Here is a 19,736-nt window from a genome sequence, read left to right on the forward strand (position 1 = left end):
TTAATCATAAAAGTAATGTTTATTTTTAATATTCATATATATATAGATTACTAATATATAAAATAAAAAGTTTGTGATATAGATATATAATAAAAAAGATAAAATATAAATTACCAATCATCCATACTTTGTTTGAATTGAACCTAGTGCTTTATTGAGATAATTTGGTATTTCATTATTATTAATAATATTTGAATCTTTTTGAGGATATATTGTTTCAATGTGTAAAAATAAATGTTCAACATTATCTGATTTTAAATGATAAATTATCATATATATTCCACATAAAAATGGAATTATATGAAGTGCAAGCATAAAATTTATACCAGACATAGGCATAACCTGATCATGAAAAAGACCAGAACATGGTGGTAATTCATCAATTGTATCATAAAATTCACATTTAAAAAAATTTTCTAAACTACTTCTTCCTTGTGGATAAAGACTTAATAATGTATTTGATACTTTATTTATAACATAACGAATAGGAAAAATTTGTTTTGTTAATGTTACAGCTAACATACATGCTTGAGCTAAACTTAATATTAATGTTAAAATAGGGCATAAAATATAAATTACTAAAATTTTAAAACTAATTACTTTTCCAATTTTGTTTAGTGTAATTTCATAAGCAAATGTAATTAAACATACAATTGGAAATACAATTTCTAAAAATTCTGAAACAAATAATTCCCATAATGTTTCTTGATACTAAAATTAAAAAAAGAAAATTAAATACTTTTTTTTTCATTTGATTACCATATCTATTTCAGATAACCTTTCTATTGTTTTAGATAATGAATTATTATTTTCTTTTGGCCATGTTATATTATTATTTAAAACATTATTAAAATATAGATCAAATTCAGTATATAGTTGACGGACATTGTAAGCATAATTGGCAAGATAAAGTGTATTTGTCGTCTGACAAACAACTAAAATAATAGAAATTATAGCTGGTATCATAATAATGCGTTTTCTTTCATTTTCTAAATCACGTTTTTCACCAATTTCTTTAAATAAATTAATATATTTTTCTAATTGTTCTCTTCTTTTAACACTATTACTCATTATAAATATCAAAAGTCTAAAATAAACATAATCAAATATGATAATGTAAAATAAGTAAAATTTTAATATTTTTGATATCATAAAAAAATTATAAATTTTAGATTTTTTTAAATTTTAATAACAATAGATATGTTGAACTTTTTCATCAAAAATTATTAAAATTAAAAACAAGGTAAATTGATAGTTATTATAAAAATATTATAATTTGGAGATAATTATTATATAATTGAACATACAATTTATAATACCAGTTTTTATATAATGTTATTTATAATTGTTTTTATTACAAAAAAAAATTTATTATTTAAAATATTTTAGGTTTAATAAAACAAAAAAAAATTGATTATGAATTAAAAGAATTTATTTTTAAACAGATATTTTTATATCATTTATAGATCATTAATATTATTTAAATTTTTTTTTTGCATAACAAAGAAATTATAAATAAAATAAATTTGTATTTATAAAAATATATTTTCCAATTGTTTACCAATTAGAATTATTTAATATTTATTTTTAAAAAAGTTTAGCAAATACAAAAAAAATATATAAAAATTTATAATAAATATCCTTATATATTTTTAATTTCAAATGTAAAATTTTTAAAACATAAAAGTTACTTATATAAATGTCCTTCAAATTTAAGTTTATTAATAAAAAGTTTCAAAATCAAGATAAAGTTAATTTCATAAAAATATTTTAAATGAAATATTAAAGTGTTTCATGAAAATAACAAATTATTAAAATCTATTATTACAATCATTTTCAATTTCTATTTATGTTTTCTTTTTTTTTATCATAATATTTTAAGATACAAACATATAAACACCTTTTATTAATTAGGTATAAATTGTAAACTTTAAAAGTTTAAAAAATAAAAAAAAAATTTTATTTAAATTTTAATAATAAATTTTTAAATAATATATTTTGGATAACTTTTATTTTGTATATTAATTATTTTATAAAACGTTTTAAAATTTAAACAATTAATACATTATGAGATAAAAAACTATTGTTTATCATTACCTATTTAAAAATTATTTAATATTTAATATCTTTTTTTTTTAAACAATCTTTGTCAAAACATAAAAGATTATTATAAAAAAAACTTTTTAATTGTATTGTATCATTTTTGTCAAAAGTTAATAAATATATACTTGATGGATGTAAAGGTAATAATTGTATTGGTAAAATACCATCACCCATAATAATAAAATTAAGTGAACCCTTTTTCCATAATTCTTTAGCATATTCTATAGATTTTTTTATTTCTTCTTTATCATATTTGGAAATAAATACAAATGTTGATTGTCTATTTGTAGAGGTATATGATAAATTATTAACAGAATATAATGCTTTTGACAAAGAAAATCCAGGTGATTGTTTTAATGATTTAACTATTTCTGAAAATTCATCCTTGTTTTTAAACATACCAAATGTTGAAATATTTATATTTTCATTAAATGATGTAAAAGAAACTTGATTAAAATGTGGTATTTCTGTTGAAAGATTATATTGAAGGATGTTTTTTGATTTTATAAATAACTGGTTGTTTAAAATATCAGATGATGTATCAAAAACAATACCAATATTACATGTATCATCTTGGCATTCATTATTATTCTTCACATTACCAATTTCAATTTTGTATGTCAAGGAAATAGTATTAATGATAGTTAAGAATAAAATTAATTTATAAATTACCTTCATATTAAAAAGATTTAATGGTTATAGATAGAATAAAAAAAATTGGCCAAAGTAAATCTTTTTATATAACTTTAATCAAGTTGTACTTTTTATCAGTTCATATAATTATATCTTTTTTCATATTTTAAAAAGCTCGTCATTAGTCAAATAAAAATTACCAAAGAAAAAAATTTTTCTTTTTAATTCACTATCTTATCTTAGATTTATTACAAGAATATTTTATCAGATGATTGTAATTTTTTTTTGATCTAAATTGTATTTAATATAAGACATTGGTCATTTTAAAAATTTAAGAGATAAGTATAAATTAATCTATAATATTATATTTACAATCTTAAAATAATAATTCAATTTATTATTTACGGATGGTATTTTTAAATTTTTTTTATATTTAAAGATTTATTTTTATCTTATCACAAATAAAAGTTGTTAAAAGGATGTTATTAAAATAATTTGATATCATTATCCAAAATAACTATTACACATAAGAAATAAATTATTCAAGAAAAAGTTAACTTTAAAAGTTTTATTGATAAAAATGACATAAATAATAAATATATTAATAAAATAAATGATAACTTTTAATGGTAATTTCAATTTGATACTTTATTACCATAAATACACTTCATAGTTCAATAAAAAAAAATAAGATATAATAAATTTTAACATTTTTATATATTTATCCTTGTCAGATTACTTTTATTGGTATATGAAGTATTAGGTATAATTTTGAAGACAACCTGCTTATTTTTAACACAAAAGAATATATAAATGATTGTTATTAATCCTTATAATTCTTTTATCTTTTCTCAGAGATTTAAAGTATTTTGTCCTTAATTCAAAAGAATATATCATTAAATGAATAATGAATAGTATTAAAAAGTATGAATAGAATTTAATTAAATAAATAATACTTTTGATTTATAGCATTACTCTAATTACAACATTTATAATTTTTTTACAATCTTCTGAATATTATTTAAATCTAAAATTCAAATATAAACTTGTCATTTGTATTTACTTTAATCAAGTGTAAAAAAAAAATTTTTTTTTCATAAATTTTTAACTATATTATTTAATAATTTTTATATTTCACTTTATTAAACTATTTTTATTTTCACTTCAAAGAATAAATATATTTTTATTTTTTTTATACATATTAGAAATATTTTACCCATTCTCAAATATCAATTAGATTTAAACATTTTTTAATAAAATGTTACTATTCCATAAAAAGTCATTAAAATAAACATTAAAAATAAAAATATATTTTATTTTATTTTTTTATATAAAGATATATATTATAAAAAGTTTTATGAACTAAATTTAGTTTTAAAACTTAAATAATATTATTTTTAATTTTATATTTATATATGTATATATATTTTTAAAATAAAATTACAAAGTAAATGTGTAATTTATTATTACTAATGCATTACAAGCATGTTATTAAGTTTAAATAGAAAGTTATTCCAAGTTATACAAAATAAAAAGAGAAGATTGAAAATAGTGATCGTAATTATGGAAGTCTATCCATTAAATTTTTAAAATTTAAAGTAAATTTTTTATCATTCTTATTACAAATGTAAAGTGGTGACAAATTTTTAGACTATAAAGTTAATATCAATTAATTTTATTACATTATAAAAATTTTTATTTATTTTTTATTAAATAGTATATTTATAATGATAAAATAAGATAATATTATTCAATTTTTTAAAATGTTTTAATTATTATTAAAATAAGATAAATTAATTTAATATTGAAGATAATAATTATATATTAATAATATACATCTGGTATGGGTAAAATCAAAACATTTTCATTTTTTTTTAACTATTTATAAATAGTTAGTCGGCAATCTTATATAAATATCAAACCTTATAACTAGATCTTGACTTTTATTATACTATATTATCTTCTTACAAAGTTTTGGTAGAAAAAGGAAAAGTGGCAATAAAAGGATAATCCTCAGCTGGAGAAGGTTCATACTACTATTCATCAATTTTCTTTTTATAATAGAAATTTTGTTCTTAAACGTTATGAAATAAGCTAATTAGGATAAAATTATTTTTCTTCTATTTGTGTTATATTCTTGATTAAATATATCTATTTCTTAAAATACATAATAATCCAAATATAATTTATGTTTTATATACATATATATATTTTTTTTTAAATTTTAAATCAAAAATATTCTAATTAATATATATATAATATAAAATATTTTACTATCATTTAAAGTAGTATCTCTGTAAGGGGAATAATATTTAATGACAATATCCTTAAAAATACAATTTATTTTACATTTAAATAAATATTAAAAATTTCACTAAATTATCAATTTCTTTTTATCTTTTTTTCACACTGAATATTAAATAGGCATTGAATATTTATATATTATACATTTCAAAATAGTAAATGTTTAAAATCATGAGATATTTCTATTATCTAAAAGTCAAGATATAATAAAAAGATATGCCATTTAATGTGTTATATTATGATGCTTTTAAAATTAAATCATTATATTAATACTTTTCTTACCATTGTTATAATTTAATTATTCTTGATGAAGACAGGAAAGAAAATATGACTTGTCAATTATACATATCATGATAACTATTCATATTTCTTTACCATAATCTTACTTTGTTATTGTAATTTCTTCTAAAATTCATTTTAATAATTAAAATATCTAAAAATAATATTATTTTTAAAATGCATGAGTTAATTTTCAAAAGTTACTTATGTCATTTCCATTATATATTACATCACACATTTCTTTTAACATTCTTTAATGTTACAAATCTCATATAAACATTTATCCTAAATATACTTTATAATACATTCATGAAACTTAAGATTTTTCAAATAGCATAATTTTCCCTAAACTTTCTTATTTATTTACTTAAATTTTTAATTTATACTTTTTAACTAATAGTGAGATAAATCATCACCTGTCCTTATATTTAGATATTAGGTATCATAATATAAACTTTATACTTGTATCATTATACAAACATCCATGTAAACATGAGAAAAACATTTTAAGTCTATATAAATATAACTAAAAGTAATTATTTATTTATTTATTTTTTATTTTATTAAATTACATTTTTATAAAAATAAATTTTTAAGTATTAATGTAACATTTTCAAAATAATATTAATTTATAAAATTATCTTTTTTTTTTTTGATCATATCACTTTCTAAAACCATCTGGTAATATATATTAATTAAAAGAAATATGAGTATCACACCATTTGTTAAATAATTATTTTATAATAAGTTAAAAATAAAAAAGTATCTTTTTATAATTAGAAAATTAATTATATTGTGGTCATTTTTTCTCATGTATCTTTTAACACTTTTTAAATTATTCTTAATGTATTGTATATATTGTTTTAAGTAAATAATTACAATATTACAACTTTTAAATTACTAGGATCCATTTGATTATTAAGAATATGTTACTAATAATTATATAATTATCATAACATACTGTTTCTCTTGTTTTCTATAATGTTATTACATCTGAAAATAATTATTTAACTTCCTTATAAAGATAATTCTTTGTATCCTTAAAATTTATATATATATATTTTCTATTTAAATATATTTTATTTTTATTTTTAAAGTGATATCATTATATCGTTAAAGATTCTGTTAAACTTGATATTGCGTAAATTACACTTTGATATAATTATCGAAATAAGATGTTACTTCAATGAAGCGGCTTCTTTATATCTTCTTAATAAATTTTGGGCCTTTAACTTTGATAAAGTGTTTTCATAATAGCTTTTTCAATACTTCCAGCAAAATATGCTCATATAATATTCTTCTGTTTTAAAGATTATCCTTAATTACTCATATATATATATTATTGTCTGTTTTTTTTTTAAACAAAAAAAAGAAATGTTTGCCGATTATAAATCTGTAGTTAATTAATTTTTTTTTAACATTAATGTTTATTATTATATGTCGTCATATATATATATTTATAATCAACAACCGTTAGATACTTTTTTTTTTTAACTAAACTAACTTCAAAGATGTTATAATTTAAAAAACACTTAATACTTTCTAACTATTAATAATGCCACTTTTACCATGCAGCTGTTATTTATTTGCTATTTTGATATATAGAAAGGCACTTTGTGAAATCACCTTTTGAGTCAAAACCTTATAGATGTTGTTTGCGGTTGACTAATCAAATTAATTACCACTTATTTAAAGTATTCAAAATTACACTTCTTTTCTTTCATTATTTAAATTGGCATACTTTTTTTTTTTTTTTTCTGCTTATTAATGAAATAGTTAAAAGTATAACAAAAAAAAAACTAATATATAATTATTTTTTATTAATGAAATAAAAAAAAGGAAGGTTAAATAAATAGTTTATTATAATAGTTACAAATGATTTTTTTTTGTTCAATAAATTTATTTCTTTAATTAATTAAAGTTGATAATATATCGTTATTTTTTGTTATATAAATAGTAAATAGCTTAGATATTGTCTAATCATTAATGTCATTCTATCCGCTTATAGGTAAATAAGATACTCCACCTCTTTAAGTAAATCAAAAATTTATTAAAGCATATCATTAATAATATTTTCCCTCTCTATAATTTATTCTATTATATATTTTTTAATTAAATTTATTATATTACAATCCCATGTAAATATATATAATATTCTTTTAATATCATTATGCCATGATCATTTTATTTAATGAAAAGTTTCATATTTAGTTACTTGCCGACAATAGCATACCTTTTTATGATACCTTATCTCACATTATTATTACATAATTATCAAACAGTTGTGAACAATTCTTTCAATTGTGACATTATAATAACTATCTTATTCATTATCTGATGAGGATATAATCAACTGTTATAGAATACTTTTTTTATGACTACACAATTCATTTTCATTAGACAGTTTACAATTCTTTAGAACAAATTCTCCGCCATTATATTACTACAATTTTTATTTATCTTTAAATCTTTATATTTTTTTTTAATAATTAACAATCATTTAAATTATATTTTATTAAACAAATAAAAAAGAAATGTAATTAACTAAATATTTTTTTTTATATAAAACAATAACTTGTTGTACAACATTCTATTGAAATTAAAAATTTTAGTCATTTTTTGCACATAATTCTTAAAATGAAACGTTTTTTTATATAATAACTTTTTTTTTTTATAATTTAAGAAATTATGATTTATCTATGTAAGATAATTATATTGATATTAATTATTTTTAACTTTAATAATGTAATATATACTGGAAGGATACCTGAAAATGTAAATAATCAGATATTTGAACGTAGATATCCTCAAGCTATTATTATCGGAGTTAAAAAAAGTGGTACAAGAGCATTGTTAGAATTTTTAAAAATTAATAAGAAAATTAAGGCACCAGGACCAGAAGTACATTATTTTGATAAAAATTATAATAAAGGTCTTGATTGGTATAGGTATGTTTTAAGTTATATCTATAATAGATATCTTTAAAAAATTAATAATTTACGGTTATTGAAAAAAAAAATTAATATTATTCAAAATGTAATCTAAAACTTAATTTTAAGGTCATATTAATAAATTAAGTCAGGGGCAAATTTTAATATTATTTTTATAACTAATAAGTATAGATTTATGAGTTGATTATGAAAAGTAAGTATTATTAATTTAATATTAATATGAAGGTAACAATGTGGCAAATAAAATTTACTTTTCATGACATATCATGTCAAGAGTATTACTTTAAGTATTCTTTCTATACATAAGTTCATCATCTTATTAAATTCAATCATAATCTTATATAATTTATTTAGACAATATCTTTAAATTTTTTTGTATTATATATAAAATGCCTTAAGTGATTTATAATTTAATTTCTATTTATTTCAAAGTATTAAAATGAATAATATTTAAAAGATTATTAAATGAAATATAGTTACATTTTAATAAATATATAACTTTATATTTGTATTATAATATTCATTTGATTAAATGTACCTTAAACTTTAACAATGTACTAAGAAGTAACAAGATAATTATTTATATGCATCCCTTTTATAAATATCCATTATCTTTATAAATATTTCCTTTTAGTTTATAACAATCTTTAAGTATAACACTTTTTATTTGATACACATACCTAATCTTGATTTAATTTAAAGATATAATGATTTTTCATTGGCAACAAAGAATATATATTTAACTAATTATTGCAACTAGAAAAATTTACTAAATTTTTATTTTAATTAAATAAGTGTAGTACTGTAGTTAAAAAAGTAGTCAATATGATTTTAAGAACGATAAAAATTTAAGAAAAATTTTATTTGCCATGTCAATTAAATAATATATTGTATCTTTTTATTTAAAAAAGTTATTTTTATAATTTCTTTATTTTACCCATCAAAAATAATGGCTTTATTTAATTAAAAAGGCATAAATAACCAAACATTAATTTTAATATAAAAATAAAAAAAAAATAAAAGAAATTATACGACAATAAAAATAAATAAATAAACTCATCACTAATTTGTCACATTAGATGTGATATTTGCTTTGACATTTTTACAGTTATCAATAATTAGTATTAATATTTATCACCCTTTTCTGTTAACTGTCTTAAATATAATAAAAGAACAAATCATTTATCACATATAAATAATGTATCTGTTTTAATATAAAATGAGTGAAAAGCAGATGAGTGAAAAAATTATAATTTAAGAAATTAATTTAATTGTAATTTATTAAACATTATTAATTTATATTAAATCTTTAGATCACAACTACCAGAAGCAAAAAGTGGAGATATAATAATTGAAAAAAGTCCTGGTTATTTTGTAAATCCATTATCACCGGAACGTATCTATAATTTAGATCCAAAAATGAAATTAATTTTAGTTGTTAGAAATCCAATAATTAGAGCCATTTCTGATTATACTCAAGCAAAAAGTAGAAAAATTAATACAATTAAAAATACATTTGAAGAAATGGTTTTATGTAATGAAATTAATAAAACTAATTGTAAAAATGGTATCAATTCATCATGGGGAGCTATAAAAATTGGTGTTTATCATAAGTATCTTTTAAATTGGCTTAAATATTTTCCTTTAGAACAAATATTATTTATTGATGGAGAAAATTTAATATCTAATCCAGTTGAAGAAGTTAATCGAGCAGAAAAATTTTTAGGACTTTCTCCAGGTAAATATACATTTTTTTTTTTTAATAATTATTATTATATTAATAAAATGGACTTTTCAGTTGTATTAAAAAAAAATTTTATCCATGATCCTGTCAAAGGTTTTCCTTGTGTTAAATATGCAGATAGTCACGTACATTGCCTAGGGAAAACAAAAGGTAGGAAACATCCTAGAGTAAAAAGAGCTGTAACAGAGCAGATGAAAAATTTTTATAAATTAGAGAATGAAAAATTTTTTAACCTTATTCAGAAGCGTTTTAATTGGTTATAGGAAATATTTTATAGTAATTTTAATTATACAAGCATATGAAAATCCCAAATATTATAAATTATTAAAACCGGTGAAGATAAAAAAAAAACATTTTTTTGTTGATATTTTAAAACATTTATCTTAATAAATTGTTAATAATGTACATACATTTTTTATCTTTATAATTAAATAATAATTATATTATATAATATGTAAAATTAAAGTTTTTTGTTATAAATATAAAAATCAACAAAATAAAAAAAAACGACACAAAAAATTGCCAATTCATTAATAATTTAATTCAAACAAAAATTACTTAATTGTTATTGTATATATTTATTTATAAATGAAAATAAAAATTTTTTTAAAATAGTTTTTTTTATTTTTACACTCTAATAAATAAATGGAAAACATAGCAATTTTAAAAATAATGTTAATTTCACTATAATTATTGTTTGACAAATTTTCATGAATTTTGAACACTTGAAAATTTTAATTAGTTGTTACCACAAATACAAATACAAAAATATAAATATTTATAATGAAAATTATTTATTACAAGTTAATTTGATATCATCCAATTTATCTTTTCTTTTTTAATTTAATTTTTTTATCTCTTCACATAAATTTCTTGAATTAAAAATAATACAATGATTTTCCTTTTTTTAAAAAAAAATTAGAAATATATACTATTATTATATAATTATTGGATAATTTTTATTTACATAAACTTATTTTTATTACTTATAAAAAAAAGTATTACTCAAAATAATAATTTTGAAAATTTTTTTTTTAAATATCATTTTAAAAAAAAAAATGCTTTTATTAATTAATATATATTTAATATGTATTATTTGCAATAAATAAGGAAGTTTAAATATTTTAAAACTATCAATAAATATATTTTTTATATAAATTTAATAAATATTATATTATCAAATATTTACTTTTAAGATATTAATACATTTTAATAATTCTTATAATTAAATGAACATATTATAATTAACCTTTAATGTTTATACCCGGTTTAATGTTGATTATTATACAATTGTATTATTAAATTTAAGAAGAGGAAACTCTTTCTTAATAAAACATGATTTTTAGCAACATTTTTTTCTTTAATTTTGCAAACCCTTTTATTTTAATTTTGAAGTACTCTATTAATTAATAAGGCGGAATTTTAATTTTATTCATACAGATGCACCTAAATTGTTACATACAAATTACTTCTTTTATTTTATAATAATGAAACTTTTACCCAGCCTTTAAAATTTTAATAAGATGGCCTAATTTTAGAAGGTATACTTCCCTCAAGAAGAGTATTTATAAGGTACCAAGTAAACTTTCAGATAATTACTGGCTAAACGAATTTTTCGAATTACAAATAATAGTATTACAACTACAATTATCTTGAAAAATATTAAAAAAATACAATATATAAATATGATAAAGTGTTATATTTTTTTTGCATTTTTATCTTTATACTTTTCAATATATGGTAAGTAATATTATATTATTTATTTATTTTTATTATAATAAAATATTTTAAGCTCAAACAACGACATCTACAACAATACCACAATTATCTGAGGAAGCATTTGCTAAAAAACTTAACGAAAAATATTATGATGGCGAAGCATTAAATATACCGATTGGAGAAGATGCTGTTAATGATCTTCATAAACATTGGAGTGAACAAGCAATTTCAGGTTTGATGGCTGCAGTATCATCATATAAAATGCATTTGATGAAAAAAGATGCTAAAAATGAACTTGAAAATTGTTCAAAAAGTGCATATAATATAAAAGATCATGCTAAATGTGTCACAAGAGCTTTACAAAGTATTGAACATCGTAAAGGTAATAGATGGACAGTTTTTACTGGTAAATCAAAACAAACGTTATCATCACCAATAATAAATAGATCTAAAAGAGATATCAGTGAATATAAAGTTAAAAAGTCAGATAATTATAAATTAAAGGATAAACATGATCAAGGTATATTAACAGCATTAGCAAAATATTTACAAAAAACAATACTTATTGCTAAAAATAAAAATGAAACAAAAAGTTGGAGACGATTGATAAATGAAGTTAAAACTATGGGAAAACAAATAGAAATGGAAGATAATATACAAGAACAGAATGTAAAAAAATTTGGTAATACAATTGCTAAAAATATACTTAAAAAAACAAAAGAAGAAAGTGAAGCAAAAATTTTAAAAGAAAAATATGAAAAAGTTAAAGATATAAGACTTCCATTAAAAGTTTTAAGAGAAGCTGTTAAAATAGGTATGAGGGTACTTTCTGGTTTTAACCCCGCCATATACTGATTAAATAAAATTAACATATAAAAATTATTTTTTTTTTGCATATTAATTTATTATATGATAATTTTTTAAAATTTTTATAAAATATTAAAATAAAATAAAGTTTGATATTTGATTTTTTTAATGAAAAATGAATATAAATTAATGAAAAAAAGGTAATTGATATTTGATTTTAATGAATAATTTTATAAATAATAAAATTTGAATTTTTTTGGTAAAAAATAAGGAAAAAAAAAGAAAAAAAGGTATTTGATATTTGATTTTAATTAAAAATAATTATTTTTTTCAAAAACAATAATAATTCTTTTTTTTCCAGAATAATGAATATTTCTACACTTACAAAAAAGATTTCTGATGAAGAAAAAGCAATAAAATATCTTCAAGAGCATAATCTACTTCCAACAGTAAGAAAATGTGAAAATGGTCATTTTATGAAGCTCAATTTTACGAATCCAATAAGATGGCGTTGTAATTTAAGAAGTTGCCGCAAAGAAAGTGGAATAAGGGTGAATTCATGGTTTGATGGAACCAAATTGCCATTACAAAAGGCAATTTCATTCATTTATTATTGGGCCCACAAACAATCGTCTGTGGAAGATATGAAGAGAGAATTGGGGCTGAATAAAAACACTGTTGTTGCTTGGAACAGTTATTTGAGGGAAGTCTGTCTTTATTTGGAGAAAAAGGAGGAAAATAAAATAGGAGGAAAAGGGTTAACAGTTGAAGTGGATGAAACCCTCTTTTCGCGAAGAAAATATAATTGTGGCAGAATCCTACCGCAGCAATGGTGTTTTGGTGGAATTTGCAGAGAAACAAAGGAGTGTTTTGTGGAGCCAGTTGCAAATAGAGCTTCTGAAACTCTAATGGAAGTTTTGAAAAGAAGAGTGGCTCCAGAAACACTCATTATTTCTGATATGTGGAGAGGCTATTCTCAAGTAAGTGATTCTGGGTATGAGCATTTGAAGGTGAATCACAAATATAACTTTGTGGACCCACTAACAAATGCTCATACCCAAAACATTGAAAGAGTTTGGAGATCCGTGAAAGAAAGGTCCAAAAGACAATGTGGAACACGGAGAAGCATGTTAGAAGGCTACATGTATGAATTTACATGGCGGCAAAAAAATAAAAAAAAAGAATTTGAGTCCATTTTGAGGGACATTCGCTTTTATTATGAATTTTTAAGTGAAAAATAAAATTTTTTTTTAAACTTTTTTTTTAACTTTTTTTTAAACTTTTTTTTCAATTTTTTTTTTTAAGTTACAAAAGGGGATTGGATAGGAATCTCATCCCTCAAAGTTTTATAAAAAAAGAAAACTTTTGGGGGGAGTTATGGGTATTTGAAAATGGCGGGGTTAAAACCGGAAAGTACCGGTATGAGTTTGGGAGGTGCTAATACAAGTAATTTTGATAGTAAAACAATAAAACTATTATCTCCAAGATTTTTATCACTGGTACCTGATCAAGTTGGAAATGATACTGTTAACCTTTTATCACCATCACTTTTTAGTTTACATGGTGAAGGAAAGAATGAAGAACAATTATTTAGTTTAAAAAAACTTTTAGGTATACTTACACCAAATGATCAAGATGCATGGCTTGATTTTATTGTTGAGGCTGCAGGTGTATCTGATTCTATTGAAAAAAAAGAAAAACTTTTAAAAGAAAGAAGAAAAAACGAGATGATAGGTATGCATGGCGAAAAATTATACTTTACAAAAGAAAATGTTACGAAACGTTATGGTGATGAAGAAAAAAGAAAAATTGAAATTTTTGAAAAATTATCAAAAACTTACAGTAAAGATCAAATTTCTAAACTTGATAATAGAGGATTTGCTATATTAACAAAATCACAAATGGAAACTGTATATGGAAACGATTCACCATTTAATTCTAGCGAAGCATTACAAAATTTATCTGACATTGATGAAGAAAATATTATGGAAATTCTTATCAAATCAATTAGAGATATAGCTGATGGTAAATTACAACCAAATTATGATATAAAAGATGGTAAAAGAAGAAAGCGTGCTATTGTTAGTTCACCATTCCTTCTTACTCCATTAACATTTTCTGGGGCAGCTCTTTCGCAACCTGTTGTTCTTTCACCATTAGTATTATCTCCAATTACTCTTTCACCGGCTGTACTTGGACCAATTGTTTTATCACCATGGGTATTTGTTCCATTGGTATTATCTCCTCGTGTACTTTCACCACTTATTCTTTCACCATTGGTTGGATCTCCAATTATTCTTTCACCCTTAGTTCTCCATCCACTTATTTTAGTTCCTGGTGTCATGAATCCTTTTGTTCTTTCTCCATTTGTACTCAGTCCTTTTATTCTCTCTCCACAAGTAAGTTTTATTTATTATATTTATTTTATTATATTATTTTTTTTAGGCATTGACTCCTGTAATTCTTTCACCATTTGCCTTATCACCCCTTATTTTAACTCCTATGGTACTTTCACCATTAGTATTATCACCATTTGTACTTTCGCCAATTATTCTATCACCACAAGCATTGTTTGCTGTTGTATTAAGTCCTTATGCTCTATCGCCGCTGGTGGAATCAAAACTTATTGCATCAGAAGTTGTCTTATCACCAAGTTGGCTCAGTTAAAAAACAAATTATTAGTAAAAAACGTACAAAAATAAATCAATCTATTTCTAAATAACGCAATAAAATATCAAAAAATTAATTTATTTTTTAATAAATAAATCAAAAAATTTTTTATCTAATGATTTTTATAATATTACTTTTAAATAAACATATTAAATTAATTTTTCATTAAGTGTATTTTATTTGGAATATAATACAATGAACTTAATAAGTAAATTAAGAAAAAAAAAATAGTAATTCTATAACATTTATTTAATACTTAAATAAATTACATCGTAATGATATAATTATTATGTTAAATTTATTTGTTACTAAAAATACCAACTTTATATTATCAAGAGATTTAACATAATTTAATCTTTTATAAAAGACCAAATATTTTTAAAACACACAATACATAAATATTTTCTTAATTACAAGGTTATTAATATTAATTAGACATGTCTACACAATTTTCAATTAATTTAAAATATTCTTTATTGTAAAAGGAACATATTTAAATACAAATATATAAATATATATTTGTAGTATTACTATATTTCAATTAAAAAGATATACATTAAATAATCTTCAGGTCATATAGAAAAATAAAGTACTGTTGATTTTAATAAACTAATCTATTTCCTCATGTTTTAATAACTATATTATAAAATAAATGTTTTTTTAATTTAAAGTAAATTGAAATTTAATTTTATAACTAGAATTTTGAAGGAGGTAATTTTTTAATACTATTTAAAAATTTTTTTAATAATAATAACCTAGAAATTTTAATATGATTTTAATAAAAAAATTAAATGTTCCTTTTATTATTTATAATTATAAAATAACTTTAAAATAATTTATAAATAAATTTAAAATTCTATATCATCTTAAACTTTTTATAATTTTTTTTTTTGTCATAAATTAGTTACTTAATATTGTTGAAAATAGAATTTATTATAAATCAGATAATTTTTTTTACAAATCTTATAAAAATTTAATAATACCAATGTAAATATATATACAAATTATTTTTTTTTATTACAATACTTTTTAATTTTTAAGTATGTATATATATTATTATTTTATAAAATTTCATCAATAATATTATTTGACTTTTTATTTATTCTTTAACAATACACTTTCTTTTTGACAAAATGGGTTTAATAATGTTCAAAAAAAGTATATTAGTTTTATTTTCTATGGCATATTAATTATATTATATATAGGGTATAATCATATGAAAATAGAATTTTAAATTGTATTGAAAAAAAAAAACTTTAAGAATTAAAATTCAAGTGATTGTAATGACAACAGTTACATTAATTTATTTTGACAAAGTATATTTCAATTATAATTAAAGTAAATAAATAATGTTAATATATAATGAAAAAAAATTTTTTTTTTCCAACTAATATTTTGTTAATTATAAAAACTTTACAAAATTAAACATTTTATATATTTTATTAAATTTTTAAATATTAAAAGCATATTTAATTATGTTAACCAACATTAATAATGTAATATTTTTTAAAATTATAAAATGGTTAAAGTATAAAGATATAAGATATTTTTAAAATTTTGACTAGAATATTGAAATAAGATATTTATATATATATATTAATTTAAAATATTAAAATTATTTTTAATTATTAAATTTTAATGAACATTTATTTAAGAAATATATCTCTTTACAATTTTGATTAGAATATTATGGAAAAATATTTAATAACTTTGTAGATAACACGCTATAAATCTAAAAACTAATTATCTTAAAGGTCAAATGTATAAAATAGCAAAATAATTATTTTTAAGTTAAATAATATATTATTCTTTAAGATAAAAAAAATTTGTACTATTATTGTTCGTATTAATTTGATTGAAATTAATGTTGATTAAAACAAATATATATAATTATTTTATCATTTGAATTTAAAATGTTATACATCAAAACACAATGACTAATATACACCATTAATTTATGATTATATTTTTAAAAAAAAGTATAAAATTATAATTATTTATGAAATATAATTTTCTGAATATTATATATGCATTTTTTCAAAAAATAAAGTACAATAAAATATTATGAATTAATTAAGATAATGTATCTTTAGTATAAGTAAATATAAAAATTGTAATACTGTCAAATTTAATAATAAAAAAAAATACTACTATAAAAAAAATGCTTTTTTTTCATAAAATAATAAAATTGTTTAAACTATTCATATTAATTTACGCTTATTTTTTTGTTACCACTTGCCCAAAACATTCTTTCTTCAGCTTCTTTTCTTTTTTCTTCTATTAATTCTAAATCAACTAAAATTAGTGAATATCTTTTACCACCATGAAATGTTGCTTGTGCTTGTGTTACATATAATAATCTTGTTGAAAATAATTGCCTTACTGTAAGCCTAAATTGCTCACTCATTGAACAATATATTATAAATTGAATAGGTGATGTTAAAATAACAAGAATATTACTAAAAAAAAATTTATTATTAATATTATATTTATATATTATAAATATATAATTTTACCGTATTATCAACAATATATTAAGAAGACGATAAGTTTCTCCTGGTGCAGGTATTATATCAGCTGCTGTTAAAAAATGTAATATATATATAACAGCTGCTGGAACCTAAAAATAAAATTTTTATTATAAATAATATAATTATTTTAAGACTTACTTCTAATATAAGAAATACAATACAAACAACGAGAAGCATACGATTTGTTGCATAAAGTGAACGATTTGAACCTGATGAAAATGTTCCACTTGAAAGAGACATTGTATTTGACGTCATACGGGTATTTGTTTGTGGAATAGAATTTTCAATTTCTCCTGATGAAATAGGAATAAAATTACTTTGCATTGCTGCTGGTGTTGTCCAGCTTCTTTTTCTATTTTCAGCTTTTTTTATAGTTTTTGCTAATTTACAAGTAAAAATCTAAATATGATACTTTTTTATTTTAATAATATAAATTTTAACTTACCATTAAAAGTATACAAGGAATTGCTGATACACATAATGCTTTAAATGTACAAGTTGTTATATGATATAGTTGTATTCCAAATATATGCATTACCCAATAAGAGTATTTGAGATAACATCCCAAACGATTTCCTTCTTCTTTTCTAGTTACATAAAATAGTGCAAACATCTCTGGTAAAACTGATATAAATGATATCTAAAAAATTATTTATAAAAATACATTTTTTTTTTATTATTATAAAAACAAAAAAAAAAAAAAAATTCTTACCGTAAATATTGTAATTATTATAATTTTTGTTGTTTTAGGAGTACAATAGCGATGAACACTGGCAGGAACACAAACATATACATATCTTTGAACTGCTAAATATACAGCAAGCCAATTTGCGCATGTTCTAAATATTGTTGGTATATATGTTGATATATATGGATATAATGAACACCAAAATGAAGATAAACCATAAATTTCATCAATTTTATAACCTTTAAATGTGTAATAATACAAAAACCATGGTAAACTTGATAAACCAATTAACATATCAGAAAGTGCCATAGAAAATAAGACATAATTTGTTGGTGTGCGAAGATGTTTTTGAGACAGTACAATTATTATAAATGAATTTGTTACAGTAGTAACTGATACAAGAAATGGAAGAAGATATCCATATAATGGTAATGCAAATTCCTTTAATATATTTTATATTAAATAAAAAAAAATATATATAAAAAAAAAACTTACAATTGGAGCATTTTCTAAAATATTTACTCTTTCTGGTATATACACAGATATATTAATTGAATTATTCATTCTTAGAAATAATAAAAAAAACTTTTTAATAATTTTTTTTTCAAATAATATTTAACAATAAACTATATTGTTCACATAATATGAAAAAAAACACCTTAAATTATTATTTTATAGATAAAAAAAAATTAATTTTTTTTGTATTATATTTTATTGCAATTATTCTAACATTGACAATATATATAAAAACAACATTAATTATATATTTATTTTAATAAATTATACCTAAATATTTTATAACAATATATTTTATGCTAAAATAATTGTATATTTTTTTGTAAATATTTAAATTATAAAATATAAAAACTTTGAAATATTATAAATTCTCAGCATGGTAAAATAATTAATATTAACAAGACACATTAAAAAAAGATTTTATATTTTAAAGAAAACTTTTAAAATCTAATAGTTAAATAAATATATCCTACTGTGTTAATTAATTTATATATATACATATATACAGTAAGTACAATATTCATATAAATATATATATTTATATAATTATTAGATTAAATTTATAATTTTTTAAATAAAATTTCTTTATATAAATTATTTAAAAAAAATAATAAAATAAATTAATATTAACATTACTACCGATTTTTTTTTCTTTTATAATGTAAAAAATTATTTAAAATAGTTATATAAGTTAAATGAGTCAATTAGAAATGATAAATATTACTATTTTATAATATATACGTCAATACGCCTACATCTACTAAAAATTTCGCAACTTTTACTCAAGTATA

The 19,736-nt window shown here is 19.3% G+C and overlaps 7 protein-coding genes across 7 annotated transcripts; 4 read left to right on the plus strand and 3 right to left on the minus strand.

Moving 5' to 3' along the window:
- Positions 1-117: 117 nt before the first annotated feature.
- SRAE_X000181700 (Hypothetical protein) lies at positions 118-1,071 on the minus strand (the record flags this gene model as incomplete). Its single annotated transcript, XM_024653252.1, has 2 exons — positions 118-711; positions 760-1,071. 2 exons carry the CDS (start codon positions 1,069-1,071, stop codon positions 118-120), a joined length of 906 nt encoding a protein of 301 aa, XP_024499287.1.
- Positions 1,072-2,112: 1,041 nt separating this feature from the next.
- SRAE_X000181800 (von Willebrand factor, type A domain-containing protein) lies at positions 2,113-2,781 on the minus strand (the record flags this gene model as incomplete). Its single annotated transcript, XM_024653263.1, has 1 exon — positions 2,113-2,781. The coding sequence occupies one exon, from the start codon at positions 2,779-2,781 to the stop codon at positions 2,113-2,115; it is 669 nt and encodes a 222-aa protein (XP_024499288.1).
- Positions 2,782-8,007: 5,226 nt separating this feature from the next.
- Positions 8,008-10,277, plus strand: SRAE_X000181900 (GH20068p; the record flags this gene model as incomplete). The annotated part of the gene is made up of 3 exons (XM_024653274.1): positions 8,008-8,267; positions 9,584-10,008; positions 10,069-10,277. The coding sequence occupies 3 exons, from the start codon at positions 8,008-8,010 to the stop codon at positions 10,275-10,277; spliced, it is 894 nt and encodes a 297-aa protein (XP_024499289.1).
- A 1,422-nt stretch (positions 10,278-11,699) lies between these two features.
- SRAE_X000182000 (Moulting cycle MLT-10-like protein family-containing protein) lies at positions 11,700-12,588 on the plus strand (the record flags this gene model as incomplete). Its single annotated transcript, XM_024653285.1, has 2 exons — positions 11,700-11,754; positions 11,807-12,588. The coding sequence occupies 2 exons, from the start codon at positions 11,700-11,702 to the stop codon at positions 12,586-12,588; spliced, it is 837 nt and encodes a 278-aa protein (XP_024499290.1).
- Positions 12,589-12,905: 317 nt separating this feature from the next.
- On the plus strand, positions 12,906-13,781 carry SRAE_X000182100 (Transposase, ISXO2-like domain-containing protein; the record flags this gene model as incomplete). Its single annotated transcript, XM_024653296.1, has 1 exon — positions 12,906-13,781. One exon carries the CDS (start codon positions 12,906-12,908, stop codon positions 13,779-13,781), a length of 876 nt encoding a protein of 291 aa, XP_024499291.1.
- A 150-nt stretch (positions 13,782-13,931) lies between these two features.
- On the plus strand, positions 13,932-15,207 carry SRAE_X000182200 (Moulting cycle MLT-10-like protein family-containing protein; the record flags this gene model as incomplete). The annotated part of the gene is made up of 2 exons (XM_024653307.1): positions 13,932-14,939; positions 14,986-15,207. The coding sequence occupies 2 exons, from the start codon at positions 13,932-13,934 to the stop codon at positions 15,205-15,207; spliced, it is 1,230 nt and encodes a 409-aa protein (XP_024499292.1).
- Positions 15,208-17,416: 2,209 nt separating this feature from the next.
- SRAE_X000182300 (G-protein coupled receptor) lies at positions 17,417-18,993 on the minus strand (the record flags this gene model as incomplete). The annotated part of the gene is made up of 6 exons (XM_024653318.1): positions 17,417-17,669; positions 17,727-17,830; positions 17,880-18,140; positions 18,187-18,381; positions 18,454-18,870; positions 18,925-18,993. 6 exons carry the CDS (start codon positions 18,991-18,993, stop codon positions 17,417-17,419), a joined length of 1,299 nt encoding a protein of 432 aa, XP_024499293.1.
- Positions 18,994-19,736: the final 743 nt, after the last annotated feature.

Source organism: Strongyloides ratti, scaffold srae_chrx_scaffold0000003 (assembly GCF_001040885.1).
Source record: "Strongyloides ratti genome assembly S_ratti_ED321, scaffold srae_chrx_scaffold0000003".
NCBI classification, from domain to species: Eukaryota; Metazoa; Nematoda; class Chromadorea; order Rhabditida; family Strongyloididae; genus Strongyloides; species Strongyloides ratti.